The 10,199-nt window shown below is 39.3% G+C and overlaps 1 protein-coding gene across 1 annotated transcript; it reads left to right on the top strand.

Moving 5' to 3' along the window:
* Window positions 1–6,835: 6,835 nt before the first annotated feature.
* LOC136587383 (olfactory receptor 1468-like) lies at window positions 6,836–7,822 on the top strand. The gene has a single exon (XM_066585955.1). The coding sequence runs from the start codon at window positions 6,836–6,838 to the stop codon at window positions 7,820–7,822; it is 987 nt and encodes a 328-aa protein (XP_066442052.1).
* The last annotated feature ends 2,377 nt before the right edge of the window (window positions 7,823–10,199 follow it).

A 10,199-nucleotide genomic window follows, 5' to 3' on the forward strand; every position in this document is an offset into this window, starting at 1 on the left:
AATCACCAAGCTTTGTACCTCTTATGCCTGTCACCATTGAGGAGGGTTTCTGAGAGTTAAAAAAATGTATGAGCAGGCAACGGGTTAAAATAAAAAGTAAACATTATTCACCCTAGATATCTTCCTGGTTCAGCACAGGAGTCACAGTCCCCACTGCTCTGGTCACAGGAGAAACTGCAGTGGTCATGTGCTGTTCACTGTACATGTGACCAGTCAGCTAATCACTGACTTCAATGATGATACTGTTATGAATAATACTGACTCATGAAGCCAGTGATTGGCTGAGAGGTCATGTGTATAATGGACAGCGCGTGACTGCTGCAGCTTCTTCCAGGACCGCAGCAGTGGGGACTTGGGGCTCCTACGCTGGACCAGGGAGATATCTAAGGTGAGTAATGCTTACTACGCTGGACCAGGGGGCACATTTATTTTAGCCTATTCCCAGCCCAAATATATTTTTCTATTCTTCACATTAACCCCTTAATGACGCGGCCATTTTTCTTTTTTCATTTTCGTTTTTTCCTCCCCCCTTTAAAAAAATCGTAGCTCCTTTATTTATCCATCGACATCGCTGTATGAGAGCTTGTTTTTTGCCGGATGAGTTGTATTTTTCAATGGTGCTATTTAAAGTACCATATAATGTACTGAAAAACTTTTAAAAAATTCTAAGTGGAGTAAAATGAAAAAAAACCCCGACATTTCGCCATCTTTTAGTGCGTCTTGTTTCTACGGCGCACAAACGGCAACAAAAATAACATGATAACTTTATTCTATGGGTCGTTACGATTACTACGATACCAAACTTGTATAGTTTTTTTTTTTACTATACTACTCTTTTTTTTTTCAAAACATTTAATTTTTTTCAATTATTTTCTGCCGTCATTTTGTGCGCGTAATAACAAGGGCTCATTTTTTGCGGGATGTTCTGTAGTTTCTGATAGTACCAATTTGGAATACATACAACTTTTTGATCGCTTTTTATTGCGTTTTTTTCTGGGAGACAGGGTAACTAAAAAAGTGCATTTCTGGCGTTCTTTATTTTTTTTTCGGACGACGTTTACTGTGTGGGAAAAATAATGCACTACTTTGATAGATTGGACTTTTACGGATGCGGCGATACTAAATACATATTTTTAATTTATTATTTAGATTTTTTAATAATAGATATGGCAAAAGGGGGGTGATTTAAACTTTTACAACTTTTTTTTTTTCAATTAAAAAAAACTTTATTGATTTTTTTTTTTACATTACTTTGAAGTCCCCCTGGGGGACTTTAACATGCGATGCTTTGATTGCATCTACAGTATGACGTAATGCTATAGCATTACGTCATACTGCTTTTTGACAGGCAGTCTATCAAGCCACCTCATGGGGATGGCTTGATAGGCAGTCTGTTAAGGCAGCCCTGGGGCCTTTCATTAGGCCCCCGGCTGCCATGACTTCTGCACGGCTCCCCCGATCTCACCGTGGGGGGGCCGTGCGGGACTCCCGAACGGTAATTTAAATGCCGCAGTCGGAATTGACAGCAGCATTTAAATGGTTAATAGCCACAATCGGCTATTGCCCGCGGGTGTCAGCTGTTATAAACAGCTGATGCCCGCACTGTATGAAGAGAGGTTGCCACGCAACCTCTCTTCATACATACCCCGGTGCTCCATGACGTACCGGTACGTCATTGGTCGTGAAGGGGTTAATTCGGTTTTAACACCATGTCTCTGCCTTGTCCCTTCATCATCCTTAAGTGTGGTCCTGTCCGTAATACAGAACAGATCCTCTTACAAGTTGCAGAACAATTATGCTGTATGTACTGATGAAGCTTAACTTATGTTTGAAACTTTCTGCAACATTATTTTAAGTCATTTAAGAACTATTTTTCTCTTATCTTAACACTACAAAACCCAATGGAAAGTGATTAAAGAGTGAACAAATTGGCACAAAAATTACCATAACTCATTAAATCTCAAGTTGAACTCTGCTGTATTTAAACAAAGTTAAGAAAAACTTTTGCGTGCACTGGGAATAAAAATCCCACTAGACATTCAGCCCGGCACACAGTAATGAAGGAAGAATATAAAAGGTAATGACACTGATGTATCGTTGCTTCGCAGCCCAACAGACACTCTGTAAGTAACTCATTATATATAGGTCTGTGATTGCTGATGATTATTTGTTCATGTAAAGGTTTATCAGCAAACATTTTAACGATCTCTCTAAAGCTGTAATAATATTACAACCCTATCCCATTTCCAGCAAGTAAGGTTTATTCATCATTGTATAATGAAGAGATATAGAGTTTTCCAATTCAATTTCTGTATCAAATCCTCACAGTTTTTGAGTCCTCTGATTGTTTTTGTCCAATAGGCAACTTCTTTGTTTGCTTTCAGTGGATAGAAATCTGTCCTGGTCATGTGATTGACATAGGAGTCCGTTCGTCATAAATCCTGCACCTTTGTGTCCAGCACATGGCCAAGGGAGATTATATACTTGAAATAAACAATGAAGGTTCACATTGAATTACAGCAAGCAGAGATCTTGGAAACCGTGAGGAATGGTTAGGTAATGTACTGTATGTATTTAATTATGCCATTATTTATTTACTGTAATAGCCCTATAACGGGTTAAGTGTAAATTCATACTGTATATCATGACATATGGCATGTGCTTATCTCATCTGAATGCAGCACTCTACAATCAGTGATGGTTCCATCATACAGGACAGCATCAATGTTCTTTGTATTCGGAGGATAGTTAACCACTTCAGAACACTTTTTTTTCGATTTTCATTCTAGTAGGGTGGAATGATAAAACAAAAAAAACTTGTTTCATATTGATGGTTTCACTGTGCAGTAAACATTGCTTTGTTCTGCAGGTCATTACATTTCTGCCGATACCAAACTTATATAATTTTAATTATGTTTTCCTGCTTTTTCATCAAGGAGATGTACGACTGTGTGGGTGCAGGTTTCCTAGACGAACAAATGTTACCATAAATTAATGTGACGCAGCGGCTGGGTCAATGATCAAGTGACAAGGATGGCTTAGTCACTGTCAGCAGTCCTGCCAATAAGTTTTAGAAGGTTCAGTGAGTGCTTAATTCATGCACTCAATTGGTAACTCAGGTTTTTGTACGAGTATAAACATAACTACAACTCCCAAAAACCAGAGAGCAAAGAAAAAAAACGAGCACTCGGCAAGTGAGGGATGGTAAGAGCCCCAAGTAGTCAGCTAGTGAATTGTTTAGGGGGACCTAAAAAGTCCACTAGGTGATTGCCCCTTTCTTTCTTTTCCTAGAGTCCTAGATCTTGTACCACCTCTTACTCTAGACCTAAAATGTTGTGCTCCATTTCTTACTATTTCACTTTCAGATACATCACAGACGGATGAGCTAATTTCCGTTTCCGACTGTGATCTGATATCGTAGACTTTATTTTCTGTAGAGTCTTGAAAAACTCTAGTAAATTGAAAGTGCTTCCTCGATTTCAGGTAACTTGTGTATTTTTCAATTGTTAATTTCAGAGTTTTTCTCTTTTTTCTCATAGTCTGGCTCTGAGTATCTTTAATTGCTTAATTCAGAGCTGAAGTGTCCTTCTTTAAAATGACTTTCTCGTCTTCTAATAAGAGGGTCATAAGTCTGAGAGAGCTTTCTGATGCCTCTTTATTCCATCTAGTCATAAATTGAGCAGTGCACAATTCAGGAAGTGGTAGTGTTTGAATTCTAAGTCCACAGGGTATGATCTTTTTCTCTAGGTAGTTACCTAAGCCCTGTACCTCCCACCATGAACTCCTTCTATGTGGTAGTCAGGTGTTTAAAGGCATAATTTATTGAAGTGGGTTGGATGTGTGTGTCTAAAGGCCCATTTAGACAGGACGAATCTTGGGCAAACGATGCCCGACACTCGTCCCTGTACACACTAGCTCTTGTGTTGCTGCACGGGAGCTAGTATCGTTGGCTCATAGCGGGGCGGCTAGAGGAGATTTCTCTCCTTGCGCTCCCTTGCCTCTCCCCATTGACTTAACATAGCGGCCGTTCAATCCTGAAGGCTGTTATTTACACTGAACGGCGATTGTTCAGCTCATCGTCCATCATTTATGCTGCATAAATGATGGACAATGAGCTAAACGGTCATTGTTCAGTGTAAATAGCAGCCGTTCAGTATTGAACAGCCACTATGTTAAGTCAATGGAGAGAGGCGTGGGAGCGCGAGGAGTGAAATCTCCTGCAGCTTCCCCACCCCCATGCTGGCTGCTCTGTGAGCAAACCAGCAATACTGGCTCCCGTGCAATAGCACGGGAGTGAGTGTATGTGCGGAGGAGTGTCGTTCCGTGTAAATAGGTCTTAATTAGAGATGAGCGAGTACCGAAATGCTCAGGTCATCGTTATTTGAGTTGAGCTTTTTTGTAATATTCGAGAGCTCTATTCGAGTAACGAACCCCATTGAAGTCAATGGGAGACTCGAGCATTTTGGTATTGGACTCTTTCTCTCTCTCTCTCTCTTTCTCTCTTTCCCCATATTGTGCTTGCCAGTGTAAAGTTAGCCTTAAGAAAAGAGATAAATTGCATTGTATCACATTCTGACATATAACTATTTTTTTCGGCAATGGAGTTGTTTAAGGGCTTGTTTTTGTTACGGGGTGAGCTGTAGTTTCTTGTTGACAGTATTTCCGTGTGCATATAACTTTTTTTTAACCTTTTTTAAAATACTTTTTAGTTTCCTAGTGGGACATGAACATGCAATTCCCTAATAACTTGTACTACACACTGTCACTTGGTTGTCAGCCTATTCCAACCTGCCACAGGGTATTATAGAAAGGATCTAAAAGGCATAGAACCTTTACTGGGCCTCCAGCTGCCAAGACAACTATTTAAGACCTCACAATTGCGTCACAGCAGAGCAGATCAGGTGACAAATGGAGCTCACCCACCATGTATAGAGCAGGCTCAGCTCCAGAGCTTGCCCAGTACACTACCTGCGGACATCCACCGTTCATCAACAAGGGGTAAAGGTGTGCATCCCCTTAAAATGTCTAATTCAAGATTGTAGGTGAGTGATGCCTACTGTTTGTTTACCTCGTCACCGTCTGTGGTTGGGTAAGTAGCCACATAAGGACTATCCTGATATCAGATATTCTTCTCCTAGCTTCCTTGTTACATACAATCCAAGATCATCCATCATTTCCATCATTGACTCATCAGAGAAGCACACTCTTTCCCCACTCTTCAGAACTGCACTTCTTAAACTAATTGGACCAAGTAAGATATTTAGCCTTTTTTTGCAGAGTCAGAAGCCGCTTCTTCCTGAATCACTTAGCTTGGTGACCTGTGTTGTATAGTCTCCTTCTCACAGTCCTACAGCTTGACTTGACACCACTTTGTTCCATTTGCATCTTCAAAGATTTGGAGCCTTCAGATTATTTTTGGCACAATTTTTAAAGTACTTGGTCATCTCTCAGCCTAGTGGAGATTTGCTTTCTTCCACAGTGCCCCCTTTTCTGATAACCGACAAGTAGTGACCAATATCCAGTTGCTTTTTTATTCGAGACACCATTGACTGATTTACGAACAATTTTCTACCTATTTTGGATGGGTAATTGAAGTATTTTGAAGCAATACTTTAAATTTACTCCATTTATGAGTTAAATTTTCACATTTTCTGCTCATTTTTGCAAGCGATCCAACAATTTGCCAACAATTTTGTACTGTAGATTACTAGACTAGCCACAACACGAAGAGGCGAATACTGTGCATGTGCAGTAATGGACATACTATGCAGTAAGTAACTGTGCCTGCTGTAGCACCCAGACAACTCCAACAACTAAAATAAAACATACCGAGCCTCAAAACCATCTAAATGAAAAACTACTCTTATTGCCACTTCAACCAATTAGAGCTCAGCTTTTATTTCTGAAACTGCTCTGTTAAAATGAGCTCTGATTGGTTGCTATGGAATACAAAAACAATTTTTTTAGGCAGTTTTGATAAATGAGGCCTACTATATGTCAATATAACATTTCAAATTATGCTATTAATTTGTCCAGTACTGTACAACAGTGGTTATGTGCAGAACTCACAATACAGTGAAACTTAGGCTTCAGCAGTAGAAGGTCATCACTGTCAGTCAAGAACAGAAAACAGAGGCCGCTGTTGGCACATCAAGATTGCAGCGGATGGGAAAAACATTGCATCATTAGGGTTTGGCATAAACCACATTATTCTACAAATCTATCCTGCACTGTCAGCAGTTCAGGGTGTTGATGATTTAGCACTAATGTGGGGAATGTTAGCTTGTCTCACATTACTTTAAACAATCCTCTAGTCCTGGACAAAGAAAGATGGTTGCACCATTCCTCTGCCTACCTGACGCACACTGTGCATCGGTAAGCTAGAACACTACATGGTGCTCTGATTGGCTAGCACTGCTCATATGGACAGCACTGGCTGATCAAAACAGCATGTAGTGTCGTAGACTAATGATGCATACTAATGCACAGTGTGCACCAGGTAGTCAACAAAGCAGTGCAACTATCTTTGTTTGTCCAGAACAGAAGGATCGCTTTAAAATATAGTCGCTAACCAATGTAAATATTTTAATTACCTCAGTCTACCAATATTCTAATAACAGTAACAGGATAAGTTTCAGGTTACTCAATTAATCAATTCAAGTTACTGTAGTTCTCTGAATATCACAATGAGTTTTTATATCACTAATAGCTGTTACAGCTCCAGTCCAGTTGGACACTTTGTGTACTTAAAATGTGCACTTAAGTGGCCCCTGAATGTGAGACTATTCGCCATTTTTCACTCCGCCTAAACTACTACATCTTCACTGTGTTTAGAATGAATATCATGTCTGTGTTCCAGGCTGAAAATCAGACTATTCAGTATATGAACCAAACAAGAATGCCAATAAACCAAACAAGAATGCCGGATTTCATAATGTTGGGTTTTGGAAACCTTCACAGCTTCAGTATTTTGTTCTTCATTCTTTTCTTGGCCATCTTTCTTTTTACAGTTTTTGGAAACCTTCTTATCATCATTCTAGTTTCCACCAATGCCCAGCTACAGTCCCCCATGTATTACTTCCTTTGTCATCTTTCCTTTTCTGACCTTGTGATGTCTACAAACATTGTTCCCAACCTGCTTGGCACCGTTCTGTCCAGAGGGAAAAAGATGACTTATATTGAGTGTATCACCCAATTATACTTCTACAGCGGTATAATTGTTACAGAATGTATTCTTCTTTCAGTGATGTCCTATGATCGATACTTGGCCATCTGCAACCCATTAAGATACTATAGTATCATGGACTTTAAGTTACGAACCTTTCTTTCTCTATGGCCATGGTTGCTGGGTCTTACTTTTAATCTTACAGGAGTCTTACCTATGTCAAAATTTAATTTTTGTAATGACAATACCATTGACCATTTCTACTGTGACCTTCTTCCTCTTCAGAGGCTTTCTTGCTCAGACACTTCTGTTATTGAACTGGAAGGAATTTTGCTTTCTGTGCCAGTATTTATCTTTCCTAGTGGTTTTATCATTGTAACATATGTGTATATCTTCCATACTATAGTTAAGATACCTTCTACAACTGGCAAACACAAAACCTTTTCTACCTGCAGTTCTCATCTTATTGTTGTGGGAACATTTTATGGGACACTGATAGCTAAATACATGATTCCATCTAAAGGAAATTCATTGCTCATTAATAAGATTGTTTCCTTACTGCACACGGTATTTACTCCTCTATGTAACCCTATAATATATAGTCTCAGAAACCAGGACATAAAGAAAACTCTTAAGAAAGTTTCTAGGCAAAAATGAGAACCGTTATTTAATTGCAATATTTTTAGATTTTAAAAAAGACGTGCTAATATAATTGTATGGCAATACTTCAAACTGCATAGGACAAACTAGACCACCAACCCTGCCAGTGGCTTGTGGTATTGGGTGGAAGATCCATCTAATCAGTATGGTAATGTTACTGGTAAAACACTTATATTACAGAAGTGCATGCACTGATTAGCTATGTAATAGCACCTCTAGTAATGCAGTATAACACATTTTGTACTGTTCTTTTCAAGGATGAATGGATTCTTCGAACAACAAGTGAGAGCAGTTCCATTTTATTTTCCTAGCACACTCTGTGTACGCTACAGAATCCTGAAGAAGACGCTCCTGTCCTCAACATAGAAAGTGTTTTACAACTTCCAGAAGCTCTTTCTGTCTTTTATATGTAAAGGTCATTGTACATGGGCAGGTTTCAGGATTTCTTGCCAGTAAAAGAGTACTGATTGACGATATAGCAAGTCAATCAGCACTTGTTTAGAAAACTTAAATGGAATAATTATTGTGAGTATGCTAAAATGTTAATTAGATTGTATTTTTCCAATACACTTTGCATTATTGTTGATAGCACATCCCCTCTTTGCATGAGAGGGCGTACTACTGACAAATGATGCAATCATCAGGTTAATATGGGGCAATTATGAGGAACAAATGTTCCTACAAATGTTTCTTTGACTGATCATTGGTCCATTTAAAAGAGTCTAAATGACTTACTTTTATCTTTTAAGTTATCTTTAACTTTATTGTTTCTTATTTTGGGTGATGTTTTGGTGGCTTCAGAATCAGTTATTGGTTCTCCACAGCATTATGGTCTGAGGTTTTAAATGAGTTATCTTGGGACATTGCTCAAAAACTTCTTCAGCCTGCAGCAGTAAAATTCAAGAATTCATACTCACCCTTTGACACTGCCCCTCCACTGTCATCTTACTGGCTCTCCGGTCGATGCTGGTCTTCTCTACCTGGTGCAGGGAGCCAGCAATGACCTCTCTGACAAAAGGACCATGTGACGGATGCAGCTAATAACTGGCTTCCTTCAGCCGGTTAACAGCACCGGCTCTCATGTGACCCACTATCATGTTGTCATCACTCATCTCCAGGAAGTGATCTTAAGTAGGGACCAAAGAGCTGGTGATACGGCAGCAGCAGGGGAAGTGTGGAAGGCTGAGTATGAGGTCTGTGATTTTACTCCCGCGGGCTGAAGAAGTTTTGAACATAACTATGTCCCAGGATAATCCACTTAATGTTTCCTGTACAATGGTCATCCCAGAACAAATCAATATTGCCAGAAGAAAGAGGTTTTGTATCATATTAGTCAGTTGAAAAAAATATTATTGCTGTCCATAAGAGAAAAAATAATAGTCTTGCAGTTACAGTTGCAAGTAAATGTAAGTGAATTTTTCAGTGATGCCTGGATTTCTGCATTGATTACTATTAGGGCTAATGCCCACAGACGGATATGCATCGCGGTTCCCGCAGCAGAGTAACGCTGCTATTAGGTTCTATTGAACCTAATAGCTCAGTCCACACGTTAGGATTCTGCCGGGGATTTACACTGCAGGCAAAAAATTGCAGCATGTTCTATTTTACCGTGTTTTGTTCCACAGCGGGAGGTCTCCATTAATATAGTATTAATGGAGACTGCAGAAAAATGTGCGTTTTTCCGCTATCGCCAGTGGGGAATTTTTGGTTTATCCTTGCGGGTTTCCCGTGGCATAAAACCATGGGCGTATCCCGCTCCATCCTTGGGCATGAGCCCTTAATATGCGGTCGGATTGTTATCTAAGGCACAATTTTATGGAAACACAATCTAAGCTAATAATAAACAACAGTTGTACCGCTCAAGTCTTTCACTGAGTCAACATCGATGCATAGGGAAAAAATAACCCGCTGATTCTTTTTAGTAGCAATGACCTTTATTAACTATTTCCTATAGTTACAAAGACAATATGCACAATGTTAATGAGGAATTCTAGAATCATTCCTCCCTGTGAATGTGCTTCATTCCATCAATATTTCTGGGATGACTTGCATGCACAGCCCTCTACAGGTTATGCTACAGCATCATGATAAGCTTAAGGTGAAGACTCTGACTTGGCCTTTCCAGAATACATATCATCTTTATTTTTAACCTTTCTTTGGCTATTTGCTTGTGACCTTTAGGTCATTGTTTTATTGTATAACCTAACAACAAAAAGTAGGTGAACTCTTGAATTTAATAACCTGTAGATGCCCATTTCGTAGCAATCACTTTCAAAGTTTTTAGTAGCTGCAAATAAGATAAGATTTGCATAGCATTGAGGAGGAATTTCGGACCTTTCCTTCCTCCAAATATGTTTCAGTTTATCAATATTTC

Source organism: Eleutherodactylus coqui, chromosome 13 (genome assembly GCF_035609145.1).
Source record: "Eleutherodactylus coqui strain aEleCoq1 chromosome 13, aEleCoq1.hap1, whole genome shotgun sequence".
NCBI lineage: Eukaryota > Metazoa > Chordata > Amphibia > Anura > Eleutherodactylidae > Eleutherodactylus > Eleutherodactylus coqui.

What these genes read in the sequence shown, in the direction of transcription:
- LOC136587383 (XM_066585955.1), top strand. Translation starts at nt 6,836, where the DNA reads ATGAATATCATGTCTGTGTTCCAGGCTGAAAATCAGACTATTCAGTAT.